The following is an 18,085-nucleotide window of genomic DNA, read 5'->3' as shown; positions in this document are numbered from 1 at the left end:
TACGGATACAGGTATCCTGTGTTTTGTGTGTTTCTACTCTTTCTGCCCTAATCACAGGTGTCCTGTATGTTCCTGATTGGTGGTCGTTGAGGTGTCTCAGCTGATTGGGACCAATCAGTGAACATTCCTGTGAATAGCACCACCTGTTACTCGTTTGTTGAATCACACAGCCCATTGTATAAAACCAGACTTGTGTTTGTTGCAAGAGAGAGACTTTTTGCCATATGTGAGTATGGATACTGTGGTGTCCTGTGTGTTGTGTACGCACTAAATTGCTGATTACCCTGTTTAGTAGCTTTGTGTGTTTTTGGGAAAAGGGGAGTTTAAGCTAGTTGCCCACTTGGGCTTACATTACCCGTAGGGAAGAAATCTGTCTATAAACACCAGTTAGACCTGAGCGGACCACCCACTGTATTTTTTGTATGGTAGCAGTAGCTCAGCGGTTCTTTAGGCAGGCTAGATCAGTTTAGGGGGTTTTACACTATTGTTTCATTTCTTGGGTCCTGCTCAGCCCTTTTTCCCAAACCCTTACCGTGTGTTCATAAATAAACACTTTGTGTTTGACGGTAGTTCATAGTAGTTTTGTGTCTTATTTGTCTCTACTATTCCATGTCACACTTATAATTTACATGAATTTATGTTACGGGTCTCATGTCCATCCACCCTAGATGTTTAGAGCCACGGGGTTCGTAACAATAACTCAACTGGATGGCTAACAAGCTACATAACTCAACTGGATAGCTAACAAGCTACATAACGCAACTGGATAGCTAACAAGCTACATAACTCAACTGGATAGCTAACAAGCTACATAACTCAACTGGATAGCTAACAAGCTACATAACTCAACTGGATAGCTAACAAGCTACATAACTCAACTGGATGGCTAACAAGCTACATAACTCAACTGGATAGCTAACAAGCTACATAACGCAACTGGATAGCTAACAAGCTACATAACTCAACTGGATAGCTAACAAGCTACATAACGCAACTGGATAGCTAACAAGCTACATAACTCAACTGGATAGCTAACAAGCTTGATAATAATAATAATAATATGCCATTTAGCAGACGCTTTTATCCAAAGCGACTTACAGTCATGTGTGCATACATTTTTACGTATGGGTGGTCCCGGGGATCGAATCCACTACCCTGCCGTTACAAGCGCCGTGCTCTACCAATTGAGCTACAGAGGACCACGATAACTCAACGGGATAGCTAACAAGCTTGATAACTCAACTGGATAGCTAACAAGCTAACAAGCTTGATAATTCAACTGGATAGCTAACAAGCTAACAAGCTTGATAACTCAACGGGATAGCTAACAAGCTTGATAACTCAACTGGATAGCTAACAAGCTTGATAACTCAACTGGATAGCTAACAAGCTTGATAACTCAACGGGATAGCTAACAAGCTTGATAACTCAACGGGATAGCTAACAAGCTTGATAACTCAACTGGATAGCTAACAAGCTTGATAACTCAATGGGATAGCTAACAAGCTTGATAACTCAACTGGATAGCTAACAAGCTAACAAGCTTGATAACTCGACTGGATAGCTAACAAGCTTGATAACTCGACTGGATAGCTAACAAGCTTGATAACTCGACTGGATAGCTAACAAGCTTGACAACGCAACTGGATAGCTAACAAGCTAACAGTTGTTTACATGTTGCTAGGGAGTTGCTAAGAGTTTCTAGCTACTGGCTACCTGCTGTTAGCTAAAAAAAACGAGCTAACAAATAACAAAAAGGACAGGACAAAGGACATGAAAACTAGTACCTAAACTAGTACCTAAACTAGTACCTAATCTTACACTAAACTTACACAAGCAAGAGAAAACAATTCAGACAGAAAACAAGAAAGGTAGGCTTTGTTTCCATTCCAAAACGCCTAGCTACAACTAGCCAAGTACAAACCAGCTGTAAAATATACTGAATCCAGCTGTAATCAACTAAGATGGATACATTTATCAGCCCCAAACACAGCAACCTTGCGATCCAATATGCAGAAGGTATTGCCAGTGAAGCAGGGAGGAAACATATACAGCAACGGTTTTAGAAGAGCACCCAGAGACCCTAACAGCAGACTCTATGCAACAAAAAGACAAAGAAATCAAGGTGGATCTTCTCTTTTTCACTGAACGTCCAAAATGCTTGGCATGCAGCCCTGTGCAAGGCAAACAAACATCTTAAAATGTCTGGAAACAAGACCATGAGACAATTGTATGTGGACACAACCCCAAAATGTTATATTAATATACACTGTATATAATAACGAAACAGTAATGATCCAAGGCTCTGAGGTCAGTGTAGAGCTGTTTGAACCTCTAGTGGATGATGAACTAAAAACTGATATGTCTCCACTAACAACGCCTGCAACTCCCAAAACAGGATTCCCACAGTACATCACTCCCTCCCTCACCTGTAGCAGCTGTGAGCACAACAGAAACATTATCTGTGAAACGAATCCAGAACTGCCTCTCCCTACTTGAAGTGGAGATTATAGAATTCAGGGAGCGCAAACAACAATGTGACACTGTCCAGACGCTGATGGAAGAGTTGAGGCATTTCCAGGAGAGCCGAGCTTCAATAGAACAGTCAAGACAGAAGTTGAGACAGCACACTGAACAAATGCCACAGTCCAATGATGCCCTCCAAGAGGAGCTGTGTGTAGTGGAGGTGGAGGTGCAGCAGAGAGACATGATGCCCTCCAAGAGGAGCTGTGTGTAGTGAAGGTGGAGGTGCAGCAGAGAGACATGATGCCCTCCAAGAGGAGCTGTGTGTAGTGAAGGTGCAGCAGAGAGACATTATGCCCTCCAAGAGGAGCTGTGTGTAGTGGAGGTGGAGGTGCAGCAGAGAGACATGATGCCCTCCAAGAGGAGCTGTGTGTAGTGAAGGTGGAGGTGCAGCAGAGAGACATGATGCCCTCCAAGAGGAGCTGTGTGTAGTGGAGGTGGAGGTGCAGCAGAGAGACATGATGCCCTCCAAGAGGAGCTGTGTGTAGTGGAGGTGGAGGAGGTGCAGCAGAGAGACATGATGCCCTCCAAGAGGAGCTGTGTGTAGTGAAGGTGCAGCAGAGAGACATTATGCCCTCCAAGAGGAGCTGTGTGTAGTGAAGGTGGAGGTGCAGCAGTGATGCCCTCCAAGAGGAGCTGTGTGTAGTGAAGGTGGAGGTGCAGCAGAGAGACATGATGCCCTCCAAGAGGAGCTGTGTGTAGTGAAGGTGGAGGTGCAGCAGAGAGACATGATGCCCTCCAAGAGGAGCTGTGTGTAGTGGAGGTGGAGGTGCAGCAGAGAGACATGATGCCCTCCAAGAGGAGCTGTGTGTAGTGGAGGTGGAGGTGCAGCAGTGATGCCCTCCAAGAGGAGCTGTGTGTAGTGAAGGTGGAGGTGCAGCAGAGAGACATGATGCCCTCCAGGAGGAGCTGTGTGTAGTGAAGGTGGAGGTGCAGCAGAGAGACATGATGCCCTCCAAGAGGAGCTGTGTGTAGTGAAGGTGGAGGTGCAGCAGAGAGACATGATGCCCTCCAAGAGGAGCTGTGTGTAGTGAAGGTGGAGGTGCAGCAGAGAGACATGATGCCCTCCAAGAGGAGCTGTGTGTAGTGAAGGTGGAGGTGCAGCAGAGAGACATGATGCCCTCCAAGAGGAGCTGTGTGTAGTGAAGGTGGAGGTGCAGCAGAGAGACATGATGCCCTCCAAGAGGAGCTGTGTGTAGTGAAGGTGGAGGTGCAGCAGAGAGACATGATGCCCTCCAAGAGGAGCTGTGTGTAGTGGAGGTGGAGGTGCAGCAGAGAGACAGGGACATGACGCCCTCCATCAGCAGCTTCTGACCTTGACACCAACAGAGCAGCCCCATCAGCCTGGTGGAAGATCAGATACCCCTGAGCTCAGTGCAGCCTTCACCCCATCAGCCAGGTAAAAGCCCAGGTACCCTCGAAGATAGGAGACTATTCCCCAGTATCTGGAAGATAGGAGACTATTCCCCAGTATCTGGAAGATAGGAGACTATTCCCCAGTATCTGGAAGATAGGAGACTATTCCCCAGTATCTGGAAGATAGGAGACTATTCCCCAGTATCTAGAAGATAGGAGACTATTCCCCAGTATCTGGAAGATAGGAGACTATTCCCCAGTATCTGGAAGATAGGAGACTATTCCCCAGTATCTGGAAGATAGGAGACTATTCCCCAGTATCTGGAAGATAGGAGACTATTCCCAGTATCTGGAAGATAGGGAGACTATTCCCCAGTATCTGGAAGATAGGAGACTATTCCCCAGTATCTGGAAGATAGGAGACTATTCCCCCGTATCTGGAAGATAGGAGACTATTCCCCAGTATCTGGAAGATAGGAGACTATTCCCCAGTATCTGGAAGATAGGAGACTATTCCCCAGTATCTGGAAGATAGGAGACTATTCCCCAGTATCTGGAAGATAGGAGACTATTCCCCAGTATCTGGAAGATAGGAGACTATTCCCCAGTATCTGGAAGATAGGAGACTATTCCCCCGTATCTGGAAGATAGGAGACTATTCCCCAGTATCTGGAAGATAGGAGACTATTCCCCAGTATCTGGAAGATAGGAGACTATTCCCCAGTATCTGGAAGATAGGAGACTATTCCCCCAGTATCTGGAAGATAGGAGACTATTCCCCAGTATCTGGAAGATAGGAGACTATTCCCCAGTATCTGGAAGATAGGAGACTATTCCCCAGTATCTGGAAGATAGGAGACTATTCCCCAGTATCTGGAAGATAGGAGACTATTCCCCAGTATCTGGAAGATAGGAGACTATTCCCCAGTATCTGGAAGATAGGAGACTATTCCCCAGTATCTGGAAGATAGGAGACTATTCCCCAGTATCTGGAAGATAGGGAGACTATTCCCCAGTATCTGGAAGATAGGAGACTATTCCCCAGTATCTGGAAGATAGGAGACTATTCCCCAGTATCTGGAAGATAGGAGACTATTCCCCAGTATCTGGAAGATAGGAGACTATTCCCCCAGTATCTGGAAGATAGGAGACTATTCCCCAGTATCTGGAAGATAGGAGACTATTCTCAGTATCTGGAAGATAGGAGACTATTCCCCAGTATCTGGAAGATAGAGACTATTCCCAGTATCTGGAAGATAGGAGACTATTCCCCAGTATCTGGAAGATAGGAGACTATTCCCCAGTATCTGGAAGATAGGAGACTATTCCCCAGTATCTGGAAGATAGGAGACTATTCCCCAGTATCTGGAAGATAGGAGACTATTCCCCAGTATCTGGAAGATAGGAGACTATTCCCCAGTATCTGGAAGATAGGAGACTATTCCCAGTATCTGGAAGATAGGAGACTATTCCCCAGTATCTGGAAGATAGGAGACTATTCCCCAGTATCTGGAAGATAGGAGACTATTCCCCAGTATCTGGAAGATAGGAGACTATTCCCCAGTATCTGGAAGATAGGAGACTATTCCCCAGTATCTGGAAGATAGGAGACTATTCCCCAGTATCTGGAAGATAGGAGACTATTCCCCAGTATCTGGAAGATAGGAGACTATTCCCCAGTATCTGGAAGATAGGAGACTATTCCCCAGTATCTGGAAGATAGGAGACTATTCCCCAGTATCTGGAAGATAGGAGACTATTCCCCAGTATCTGGAAGATAGGAGACTATTCCCCAGTATCTGGAAGATAGGAGACTATTCCCCAGTATCTGGAAGATAGGAGACTATTCCCCAGTATCTGGAAGATAGGAGACTATTCCCCAGTATCTGGAAGATAGGAGACTATTCCCCAGTATCTGGAAGATAGGAGACTATTCCCAGTATCTGGAAGATAGGAGACTATTCCCCAGTATCTGGAAGATAGGAGACTATTCCCCAGTATCTGGAAGATAGGAGACTATTCCCCAGTATCTGGAAGATAGGAGACTATTCCCCAGTATCTGGAAGATAGGAGACTATTCCCCAGTATCTGGAAGATAGGAGACTATTCCCCAGTATCTGGAAGATAGGAGACTATTCCCCAGTATCTGGAAGATAGGAGACTATTCCCCAGTATCTGGAAGATAGGAGACTATTCCCCAGTATCTGGAAGATAGGAGACTATTCCCCAGTATCTGGAAGATAGGAGACTATTCCCCAGTATCTGGAAGATAGGAGACTATTCCCCAGTATCTGGAAGATAGGAGACTATTCCCCAGTATCTGGAAGATAGGAGACTATTCCCAGTATCTGGAAGATAGGGAGACTATTCCCCAGTATCTGGAAGATAGGAGACTATTCCCCAGTATCTGGAAGATAGGAGACTATTCCCAGTATCTGGAAGATAGGAGACTATTCCCCAGTATCTGGAAGATAGGAGACTATTCCCCAGTATCTGGAAGATAGGAGACTATTCCCCAGTATCTGGAAGATAGGAGACTATTCCCCAGTATCTGGAAGATAGGAGACTATTCCCCAGACACCAGATGGCTAAATGCTGGTGTCCCACTACTGACAGTGTACTCTCAACCAGACCTGGCCCACTTCAACTCAGCCCAGCTCTACACAGCACTGACCACTACCCTAGGGTCTGGCAGAACACTGTCGAGGGAAGTGCACCACATGATGCAGGGTGGACTTAGCTCTGCCAACACTGCTCTCCCAGTTCCCGCCCCAGCCCCTGAATCCAGCGACTTGGGGGAGGTCTGTCAAATGCTCAGTTTGCTCTGCTCTCACGTGGTTGGCCAGGGACCTTGGCAATGTCTCAGCTCATTCAACAAATAGCTGCAGATGACCGTATGCCTGTTAACTCTGGTGGCAATGACCTGAATACCCCTCTGACTTTAAATCTCATGGTGGCCAACTACAAGAAACGTCTGACCTCTGTGATTGCCAACAAGGGTTTTGCCACCAAGTACTAAGTAATGTTTTGCAGAGGGGTCAAATACTTATTTCCCTCATTAAAATGCAAATGAATTTATAACATTTTTGACATGCGTTTTTCTGGATTTTGTTATTCTGTCTCTCACTGTTCAAATAAACCTACCATTAAAATTATAGACTGATCATGTCTTTGTCAGTGGACAAACATACAAAATCAGCAGGGGATCAAATACTTTTTTCCCTCACTGTATGTCAAATCTAATTTCATGGTGTCCCAATCTTTAAATATCTATGTTCCCAAGAAATTTGAGCTCCTGTTTGTAGATGTGTCCATAAACCAGAATACACATTTATTTGTTGCTGGGATTTACCGCCCCCTGCTGCCATGGTGATGCTAATGGTGCTATATCTGAGGGATTTACCGCCCCCTGCTGCCATGGTGATGCTAATGTTGCTATATCTGAGTGTTTAACACCTTTTCTGTCCTCAGTGGGTCATTTTAGAGGATTGTAATCTGGATCAATCCCCGGCCTCAGATCAATTTAAGAGTATACTGTATGCATTGATTTTAATCTGACTCAATTGATCTCAAAACCCACACGGCTAAATGTGAAAAACCCTGTTAACTCCTCATTGATTTATTTAATTCTTACTAATAACCCCCATAAATATTTGTCTAGTGGAGTATTTGCATATGATGTCAGTGATCATTGTCCTATAGTATTAGAGATACATTTTTTAAAGTTCTCTCAAGGGTTTTTACATGACATGTTCTACTCTGATTTAGCCACGGTCTTCTGTATCCCTGTACCCGGAGTTGGCTCTAGAACATTTATCCTCCATATTTATTCCTCTGGCAGATAAACACGCCCCTTTTAAACAATTCATAGTCAAAGATAGATCAAACCCCTGGTTTTCTTCTGAGGTAATTCAGATGAGAAATCTGAATTGGTCCAAAGCAAGGAAAACTGACTGTTGTGGACTGGCAATCTTTCAGACAATTGAGAAAACAGATGTACTATCTCGATTAAGAAAGCTAAATCAAGCTACTTTTTAAGCTCTATCTCTGACTCTGCTGGTGATCCTTCTAAATGTTGGAAAACAGTAAATGCACTGAAGCGTACAAATCCCTCTTCTTCCCTGCCTAAGCAAGTTCTGTCTGACTCTGGCATCATAACTGAGAATAATTTTATCATCATTTTATCTCGACAGGCTTTTTATTTGAGAGAAACGGTGGTTTAATTGACCCTGGTCAGTCCATGGACTGCTCCTCCCTCTGCTAGCCTCTAGCTGACTCTACGGTTAACCCGTCAACTTCTAGTCAATCTTTTTTTTCATTTCAAGAATTTACTATCTGTGATGTGCTAGACGCCTCGCTTAAGATTGATGTAAAAATAAAATAAAAAATCCACTGGGGCTGATATGCTCGATCCATTTTTGCTGCAGCTCTCTGACCCCCGACTGCTGAATCATTAACCCATATTTTTTTACCCGCAGGGGCCGATTCTGGGTCCTGTACTTATTACTGTTTACATTAACAATAACCTGCATTTGTATGCCGATGATACTGTCGTGTATTCTATTGCCCCCATGATTGACCAGGCTCTATCTGAACTACAGTCTGCCTCCATTGTATTACAGAAAAACTTGATTGACCTAAAATTATACTGAAGAAAAATATTAAATGCAACAAGTGTTGGTCCCATGTTTTATGAGCTGAAATAAAAGATCCCAGAAATGTTCCATATGCACAAGCTTATTTCTCGCCAATTTTATGCACAAACTTGCACCCCTGTTCAGGAGCATTTCGCCAAGGTAATCCATCCACCTGACAGGTGTGGCATATCAAGAAGCTGATTAAACAGCATGATCATTACACAGGTGCACCTTGTGCTGGGGACAATAAAAGTCCACTCTAAAATGTGCGGTTTTGTCACACAACACAATGCCACAGATGTCTCAAGTTTTGAGGGAGCGTGCAATTGGCATGCTGATTGCAGGAATGTCCACCAGAGAATTCAATGTTAATTTCTCTACCATAAGCCACCTTCAACGTCGTTCTGGAGAATTTGGCAGTACATACAACCGGCCTCACAACGGCAGACCACGTGTCACCACGCCAGCCCAGGACCTCCACATCCGGCTTCATCACCTGCGGGATCGTCTGAGACCAGCCACCCGGACAGCTGATGAAACTGAGGAGTATTTCTGTCTGTAATAAAGCCCTTTTGTGGGGAAAAACTCATTCTGATTGGCTGGGCCTGGCTCCCCAGTGGGTGGGCCTATGCCCTCCCAGGCCCACCCATGGCTGAGCCCCTGCCCAATCATGTGAAATCCATAAAGTAGGGCCTAATGAATTTATTTCAATTGACTGATTTCCTAATATGAGTTTCTTTTTTTTTTACTTTTACTGAGTTTATACTGAAACTCAGTAAAATCGTTGAAATTGTTGCATGCCACATTTATATTTTTGTTCAGTATAGTATTGAATGCAGGTCAAACTGAGTATGTGTTGTTATCTAGAGCGCATAAAAATAACTGATGATTTATGCATATGTACTTTGGATGGTGTCCATATTGATAGTGTCCCTGCTATCTGGGCATCTGGACAGATGAAAATCTGTCTTTTAAAAAGCATGTTGATGAGTTGGTTAATAAGCTGAGAATAACAATGGGCTTCTTCTATAGAAACAGGTCCTGCCTCTCGCTAAACAGTAGAAAGCATTATTCAGTCGGTCCGAGACTATGGGGACATCATCTATATGAATGCAGCAGCCACTTCATTGAAGCCGTTAGATGCAGTTTATCATAGAGCACTGCGCTGTATTACGGGCGACAGTTTTAGTCACTGCGTTCTCTACCAGGAAGTTGGTTGGCCCTCTTTGATGTCACATAGGTTGATACATTGCTATGTTTTCATTTATAAAAGCCCTTTTACAAAAAGTCCCACTGTACCTAACATCTTTAATAAACTTTAGACATACGTGTTACCACACCTGGTTTCAGGGATGGTTAACCATGGAAATTCCTTTGGTCTCTACTGAGTTAAGTAAATCAGCTTTTAGTTTTCTTGCACCTTATTTGTGGAACAATCTTCAAAATGTTCTTCCATGTGATGTTGTGGTGCCTCTAGGGCGATTCAGAAGGCTGAAATGTTCTTCCATGTGATGTTGTGGTGCCTCTAGGGTAATTCAGAAGGCTGATTGAGGAACTTATTACTGATGAATGTGTTTGTTATGATCATGTTGTTCTTTCTGCTTTCATTTTGGATTCATATTTCTGTAATTCAGGGCTTATCGGTAAAAGAGACCTTGGTCTCCGTATGACTCCCTGATAAAATAAAGGTTAAATAAATAACAATAAGGAGAGAGCAGTAGAGAGAGAGAGAGAGAGAGAGAGAGAGAGAGAGAGAGAGACAGAGACAGAGACAGAGACAGAGACAGAGACAGAGACAGAGACAGAGAGAGAGAGAGAGAGAGAGAGAGAGAGAGAGAGAGAGAGAGAGAGAGAGAGAGAGAGAGAGAGAGAGAGAGAGAGAGAGAGAGAGAGAGAGAGAGAGACAGAGAGAGAGAGAGAGAGAGAGAGAGAGAGAGAGAGAGACAGACAGAGAGAGAGAGAGAGAGAGAGAGAGAGAGACAGAGAGAGAGAGAGAGAGAGACAGAGAGAGAGAGAGAGAGAGAGAGCAGACAGACAGACAGAGAGAGAGAGAGAGAGAGAGAGAGAGAGAGAGAGAGAGAGAGAGAGAGAGAGAGAGAGAGAGAGAGAGAGAGAGAGAGAGAGAGAGAGAGAGACAGAGAGAGAGAGAGACAGAGAGAGAGAGAGACAGAGAGAGAGAGAGAGAGAGAGAGAGAGAGAGAGAGAGAGAGAGAGACAGAGAGAGAGACAGAGAGAGAGAGACAGAGAGAGAGAGAGAGAGAGAGAGAGAGAGAGAGAGAGACAGAGACAACAGTGCTAGACATGGTCTTTCTCTTAAAACAATGGTGTACTGGATAACATTGGTTGACAGTAACGTTGTCCTCCTGGTGAATTGATATTTAACGATGAGATAAAACATGATAAAATTGAACGTTTTGGAACGTTTTGGCTGCATGTTGAGTTCTTCAGTTCTTCAGTGCGTCTGACGGTTCCACCGGGTTCTGTCTGCCTCCTCAGGGCCTCACAACACCTACTGTACCGTTTATACAGTCCAGAAAGTCATCCTTCGTCTCCTACTCCTCCTCCTCCTCCTCCCCTTCGTCCATGTCTATGATAACAGAGGGATCCCTGTCACCACCTGGAAAAGACAATGTTTCCTTTAATACATTCAACAACCAAACAAAGTTCAATCATTTATATTATAAAGACAACTACATTGAACAAAAATATTCACGCAACATGCAACAATGACAATAGATTTTTATGAGTTACAGTTCATATAAAGGAAATCAATCAATTCATTAGGCCTTAATCTATGGATTTGACATGACTGGGAATACAGATATGCATCTGTTGGTCACAGATACCTTAATAACAGATAAAAAGATAGGGGCGTGGATCAGAAAACCAGTCAGTGTCTGGTGTGACCATTTGCCTCATGCAACGTGACACATCTCCTTTGCATAGAGTTGATCAGGCTGTTGATTGTGGCCTGTGGAATGTTGTCCCACTCCTCTTCAATGGCTGTGCGAAGTTATTGGATATTGGTGGGAACTGGAACACGCTGTCGTACAGGTCGATCCAGAAAGGGAAAGGGGGATACCTAGTCAGTTGTACAACTGAACGCATTCAACTGAAATGTGTCTTCCACATTTAACCCAACCCCTCTGAATCAGAGAGGTGCAGGGGGCTGCATTAATCAACATCCACGTCTTGCTCAGAGGCAGAACGACATCATTTAGCCTTGTCAGCTCGGGGATTCGATCCAGCAACCTTTCCAGCATCCCAAACATGCTCAATGGGTGGCATGTCTGGTGAGTATGCAGGCCATGGAAGAACTGGGATATGTTCAGCTTCCAGGAATTGTGTACAGATCCTTGTGACATGAGGCTGTGCATTATCATGCTGAAACATGAGGTGATGGCGGCGGATGAATGGCACGACAATGGGCCTCAGGATCTCATCACAGTATCTCTGTGCATTCAAATTGCCATCGATAAAATGCAAATGTGTTCGTTGTCCGTAGCTTATGTCTGCCCATAGCATAACCCCGGTGCCACCATGAGGCACTCTGTTCACAACGTTGACATCAGCAAACCACTCGCCCACACGACGTCATGTCTGCCATCTGCCCGGTACGGTTGAAACCGGGATTAATCCGTGAAGAGCACACTTCTCCAGCGTGCCAGTGGCCATCGAAGGTGAGCATTTGCCCACTGAAGTCGGTTACGACGCCGAACTGCAGTCAGGTCAAGACCCTGGTGAGGACGACGAGCATGCAGATGAGCTTCCCTGAGACGGTTTCTGACAGTTTGTGCAGAACTTCTTCGGTTGTGTAAACCCACAGTTTCATCAGCTGTCCGGGTGACTGGTCTCAGACGATCCTGCAGGTGAAGAAGTCGAATGTGGAGGTCCTGGGCTGGCGTGGTTACACGTGGTCTGCGGTTGTGAGACCTGTTGATCATACTGCCAAATTCTCTAAAACGACGTTGGAGGCAGCTTATGGTAGATAAATTAACATTAAATTGTCTGGCAACAGCTCTGGTGGACATTCGTGCCGTCAGCATGCCAATTGCATGCTCCCTCAAAACTTGAGACATCTGTGGCATTGTGTTGTGTGACAAAGTGAGTGGCCTTTTATTGTCCCCAGCACAAGGTGTATCTGTGTAATGATCATGCTGTTTAATCAGCTTCTTGATATGCCACACCTGTCAGGTGGATGGATTATCTTGGCAAAGGAGAAATGCTCACTAACAGGGATGTAAAATTTGTGCACAACATTTGAGAGAAATAAGCTTTCTGTGCGTCTGGAACATTTCTGGGATCTTTAATTTCAGATCATGAAACATGGGACCAACACTTTACATGTTGCGTTTATAATTTTGTTCAGTGTAGCTTCCAGACAGACAGTATTATTACTTATTGTGATCGAGATGTAGTTGTCCCTGATTGCACCGACTTTGCTCACAGCTGCTTGTTTGAAGAAGTGTACTTACTGTGATCAAGATGTGGTTGTCCCACTGGCTATCCTAAGTTGAACGCACCAATTTGTAAGTCGCTCTGGATAAGAGCGTCTGCTAAATGACTTAAATGTAAATGTATTATATAGTTTAATCACATGTCGTCCTGCAATACCACATCTGTCCACCAGATGGAGGTAGAGAAGTAACAGTAGGGGCTTTTGAACCACTATGCAGCCTAGCAAGACTTTTCAGTATTAATTAGGGACACCACCACCACATCACATAATCTTCCCTGATAGATATTAATCTAAGAATCTGTCCTATTGGCCTCCTTACCCATGTGGTCGTCCTCTGACTCCTCGTCTTCCTCCTCCCATTTCTCCTCATTGGCTAACAGAGAGGTCGAGGACTCACTCAGGCTCTTCAGGGGGAAGTAGTGGCCGTCTCCTTGGCTGGGCAAAACAGAAACACAGACAGGATGGGGTTAAATATCCATAGTCAGGGGGAAGTAGTGGCCGTCTCCTTGGCTGGGAAACGTGCATCAAACAATACAACTTTATCAACACAGCCCTTTACAACAACATTTCTCACAAAGCGCTTGTATAGGGCAGTTTCATCACAGTTTCAAGCCCCCCCAATAGCACACATTAGTATTGTAGCCCAGACAACCTCACCTGATTCAACTTAACAAGGGCCTGATGATTAGTTGACAAGTTGAGTCAGGTATGTTTGTCCGGGGCTACAATACTAATGTGTCCTGGTGAGGGTATTACAGGAGTTGAAACCACTGGTCTAGGGCAGGGCTCCCAACCCTGATCCTGGAGAGATACCCTCCTGGAGGTTTTCTCTCCAACCCTGATCCTGGAGAGCTACCCCCCTGTAGGTTCTCTCTCCAACCCTGATCCTGGAGAGCTACCCTCCTGTAGGTTCTCTCTCCAACCCTGATCCTGGAGAGATACTGTCCTGTAGGTTCTCTCTCCAACCCTGTTCCTGGAGAGATACCCTCCTGTAGGTTCTCTCTCCAACCCTGATCCTGGAGAGCTACCCTCCTGTAGGTTTTACATTTTACATTTTAGTCATTTAGCAGACGCTCTTATCCAGAGCGACTTACAGTTAGTGAATACATCTTTTTTTTATACTGGCCCCCCGTGGGAATCAAACCCACAACCCTGGCGTTGCAAACGCCATGTTCTACCAACTGAGCTACATCCCTGCCGGCCATTCCCTCCCCTACCCTGGACGACGCTGGGCCAATTGTGCGCCGCCCATGAGTCTCCCGGTCGCGGCCGGCTGCGACAGAGCCTGGATTCGAACCAGGATCTCTAGTGGCACAGTTAACACTGCGATGCAGTGCCTTAGACCACTGGGCCACTCAGGAGACGAGTGCGCCACTTAGACCACTGCGCCACTTCACTCCAACCATGATCCTGGAGAGCTACCCTCCTGTAGGTTTTCACTCCAACCCTGATCCTGGAGAGCTACCATCCTGTAGGTTTTCACTCCAACCCTAATCTAGCACCTGATTCTAATAATTAATTGGTTGATAAGATTAATCAGGTTATTTACAACTGGGGTTGGAGTGAAAACCTACAGGAGGGTACCTCTCCAGGAACAGGGTTGGGAGCCCTGTGGTATCTTAGCTCACTGGTCACCATAGCAACACCCACGGGTAGTCTGCGCTCCAGCAGGTATATCTCACTGGTCATCCCCAAAGCCAACACCTCCTTTGGCCGCCATTCCTTCCAGTTCTCTGCTGCCAATGACTGGAACGAATTGCAAAAATCTCTGAAGCTGGAGACTCTTATCTCCCTCACTAACTTTAAGCATCAGTTGTCAGAGCAGCTTACCGATCACTGCACCTGTACACAGCCCATCTGAAATTAGCCCACCCAACTACCTCATCCCCATATTGTTCTTTATTTTGCTCATTTGCACCCCAGTATCTCTATTTGCACATCATCTCTTGCACATCTATCATTCCAGTGTTAATTCCAGTGTTAATACTAATTGTACTAATTGTAATTATTTAGCACTATGGCCTATTTATTGCCTTACCTCCATAACTTGCTACATTTGCACACACTGTATATATATTTTCTGTTGTATTTTTGACTTTATGTTTTGTTTTACCCCATATGTAACTCTGTGTTGTTGTTTTTAATCGCACTGCTTTGCTTTATCTTGGCCAGGTCGCAGTTGTAAATGAGAACTTGTTCTCAACTGGCTTCCTGGTTAAATAAAGGTTAAATAAAAAATAAATAAAAAGTAGGGGCTAGTGGCTAGGGGCTAGTGGCTAGTGGCTATGGGCTAGTGGCTAGTGGCTAGTGGCTAGGGGCTAGTGGCTATGGGCTAGTGGCTATGGGCTAGGGGCTAGTGGCTAAGGGCTAGAGGCTAGGGGCTAGTGGCTAGGGGCTAGAGGCTAGAGGCTAGGGGCTAGTGGCTATGGGCTAGTGGCTAGGGGGCTAGGGGCTAGTGGCTAGTGGCTAGAGGCTAGGGGCTAGAGGCTAGGGGCTGGGGGCTAGTGGCTAGGGGGCTAGGGGCTAGGGGCTATGGGCTAGGGGGCTAGTGGCTATGGGCAAGTGGCTAGAGGCTAGGGGCTAGGGGCTAGTGGCTAGTGGCTAGTGGCTAGGGGCTAGTGGCTAGAGGCTAGGGGCTAGTGGCTAGGGGCTAGTGGCTAGGGGCTAGTGGCTAGGGGCTAGGGGCTAGTGGCTAGGGGCTAGTGGCTAGGGGCTAGGGGCTAGTGGCTAGGGGCTAGTGGCTAGAGGCTAGAGGCTAGGGGCTAGTGGCTATGGGCTAGTGGCTAGGGGCTAGAGGCTAGGGGCTAGTGGCTAGTGGCTAGAGGCTAGTGGCTAGGGGCTAGGGGCTAGTGGCTATGGGCTAGTGGCTAGGGCTAGTGGCTAGAGACTAGAGGCTAGTGGCTATGGGCTAGTGGCTAGGGGCTAGTGGCTAGGGGCTAGGGGCTAGTGGCTAGGGGCTAGGGGCTAGGGGCTAAGGGGCTAGTGGCTATGGGGCTAGTGGCTAAGGGGCTAGTGGCTAGTGGCTATGGGCTAGGGGCTAGGGGCTATGGGCTAGTGGCTAGTGGCTAGAGGCTAGAGGCTAGTGGCTATGGGCTGGTGGCTAGGGCTAGTGGCTAGTGGCTAGGGGGCTAGTGGCTATGGGCTAGTGGCTAGGGGCTAAGGGGCTAGTGGCTAAGGGGGCTAGTGGCTAGGGGCTAGTGGCTAAGGGGCTAGGGGCTAGAGGCTAGTGGCTAGGGGCTAGGGGCTAGAGGCTAGGGGCTAGGGGCTGGTGGCTGGGGGCTAGAGGCTAGTGGCTAGTGGCTAGTGGCTATGGGCTATGGGCTAGGGGGCTGGGGGCTAGGGGCTAGGGGCTAGGGGCTAGTGGCTAGAGGCTAGGGGGCTGGGGCTGGTGGCTAGTGGCTAGGGGGCTAGTGGCTAGGGGCTAGTGGCTGGGGGCTAGGGGCTAGGGCTAGGGGCTAGGGGCTAGTGGCTAGGGGGCTGAGGGGCTAGGGGCTAGTGGCTAGGGGCTAGTGGCTGAGGGGCTAGGGGCTAGTGGCTGGGGGCTAGTGGCTGAGGGGCTAGGGGCTAGGGGCTAGGGGCTAGGGGCTAGTGGCTAGGGGCTAGGGGCTAGTGGCTAGGGGCTAGGGGCTAGTGGCTGAGGGGCTAGGGGCTAGGGGCTAGGGGCTAGGGGCTAGAGGCTAGGGGCTAGTGGCTAGTGGCTAGGGGCTAGGGGCTAGTGGCTAGTGGCTAGGGGCTAGTGGCTAGGGGCTAGTGGCTAGGGGGCTAGGGGGCTAGTGGCTAGGGGCTAGAGGCTAGGGGCTAGGGGCTAGGGGCTAGTGGCTAGGGGCTAGTGGCTGAGGGGCTAGGGGCTAGGGGCTAGGGGCTAGGGGCTAGAGGCTAGGGGCTAGGGGCTAGGGGCTAGAGGCTAGTGGCTAGGGGCTAGAGGCTAGAGGCTAGTGGCTAGTGGCTAGGGGGCTGAGTGGCTAGGGGGCTAGTGGCTAGGGGCTGGTGGCTAGGGGCTAGTGGCTAGGGGCTGGGACTAGGGGCTGGGGGCTAGAGGCTAGTGGCTAGTGGCTAGTGGCTAGTGGCTAGTGGCTAGGGGCTAGGGGCTAGTGGCTAGGGGCTAGAGGCTAGTGGCTAGGGGCTAGGGGCTAGGGGCTAGTGGCTAGGGGCTAGTGGCTAGTGGCTAGGGGCTAGTGGCTAGGGGCTAGTGGCTGAGGGGCTAGGGGCTAGTGGCTAGGGGCTAGGGGCTAGGGGCTAGTGGCTAGGGGCTAGAGGCTAGAGGCTAGGGGGCTAGTGGCTGGGGGCTAGGGGGCTAGGGGGCTAGTGGCTAGGGGCTGAGTGGCTGGGGGCTAGTGGCTGAGGGGCTAGGGGCTAGGGGCTAGGGGCTATGGGCTAGGGGCTAGAGGCTAGGGGCTAGGGGCTAGAGGCTAGAGGCTAGGGGCTAGGGGCTAGAGGCTAGAGGCTAGGGGCTAGGGGCTAGAGGCTAGTGGCTAGTGGCTAGGGGCTAGGGGCTAGGGGCTAGAGGCTAGTGGCTAGGGGCTAGAGGCTAGAGGCTAGTGGCTAGTGGCTAGGGGCTAGTGGCTAGGGGCTAGTGGCTAGGGGCTAGGGGCTAGTGGCTAGGGCTAGTGGCTGGGGCTAGGGGGCTGAGGGGCTGGGGGCTAGTGGCTAGGGGCTAGAGGCTAGTGGCTAGTGGCTAGGGGCTAGTGGCTAGGGGCTAGTGGCTAGGGGCTAGGGGCTAGTGGCTAGGGGCTAGAGGCTAGTGGCTAGGGGCTAGGGGCTAGGGGCTAGGGGCTAGAGGCTAGGGGCTAGAGCCCTCTAACTCAACTCTGGACCTCAAAGACAGTTCCACTGCTTTTTATCATTGACTGGTCTAGACCTGGGACACCAGGTGGGTGATTCCCCTCTAACCAGGGACTGGTCTAGACCTGGGACACCAGGTGGGTGATTCCCCTCTAATCAGGGACTGGTTTAGACCTGGGACACCAGGTGGGTGATTCCCCTCTAATCATTGACTGGTTTAGACCTGGGACACCAGGTGGGTGATTCCCCCTCTAACCAGGGACTGGTCTAGACCTGGGACACCAGGTGGGTGATTCCCCTCTGATCAGGGACTGGTTTAGACCTGGGA

General features: G+C 47.9%; 2 protein-coding genes across 2 annotated transcripts in view; both read right to left on the bottom strand.

Moving 5' to 3' along the window:
• Positions 1-1,159: 1,159 nt before the first annotated feature.
• Positions 1,160-4,013, bottom strand: LOC123485675. Its single transcript, XM_045216774.1, has 2 exons — positions 3,157-4,013; positions 1,160-2,780 (listed from the first exon to the last, which is right to left on the bottom strand). The coding sequence occupies exons 1-2, from the start codon at positions 3,692-3,694 to the stop codon at positions 2,371-2,373; spliced, it is 948 nt and encodes a 315-aa protein (XP_045072709.1). The 5' UTR covers positions 3,695-4,013; the 3' UTR covers positions 1,160-2,370.
• Positions 4,014-10,733: 6,720 nt separating this feature from the next.
• Positions 10,734-18,085, bottom strand: part of zdhhc15b (zinc finger DHHC-type palmitoyltransferase 15b) — a 29,484-nt gene continuing 22,132 nt past the window's right edge. The window contains exons 10-11 of the mRNA XM_041871511.2: positions 13,295-13,410; positions 10,734-11,133 (exon numbers count right to left, since the gene is read on the bottom strand). Coding sequence (XP_041727445.2) covers positions 11,069-11,133; positions 13,295-13,410 — 181 coding nt within the window. The 3' untranslated portion in view covers positions 10,734-11,068. The remainder of the gene's footprint in view (positions 11,134-13,294; positions 13,411-18,085) is intronic.

This window comes from Coregonus clupeaformis, unplaced genomic scaffold, assembly GCF_020615455.1.
Source record: "Coregonus clupeaformis isolate EN_2021a unplaced genomic scaffold, ASM2061545v1 scaf0795, whole genome shotgun sequence".
NCBI classification, from domain to species: domain Eukaryota; kingdom Metazoa; phylum Chordata; class Actinopteri; order Salmoniformes; family Salmonidae; genus Coregonus; species Coregonus clupeaformis.
Note: the sequence above shows the minus strand (reverse complement) of the source record. Positions and strands in the feature narration are given on the sequence as shown.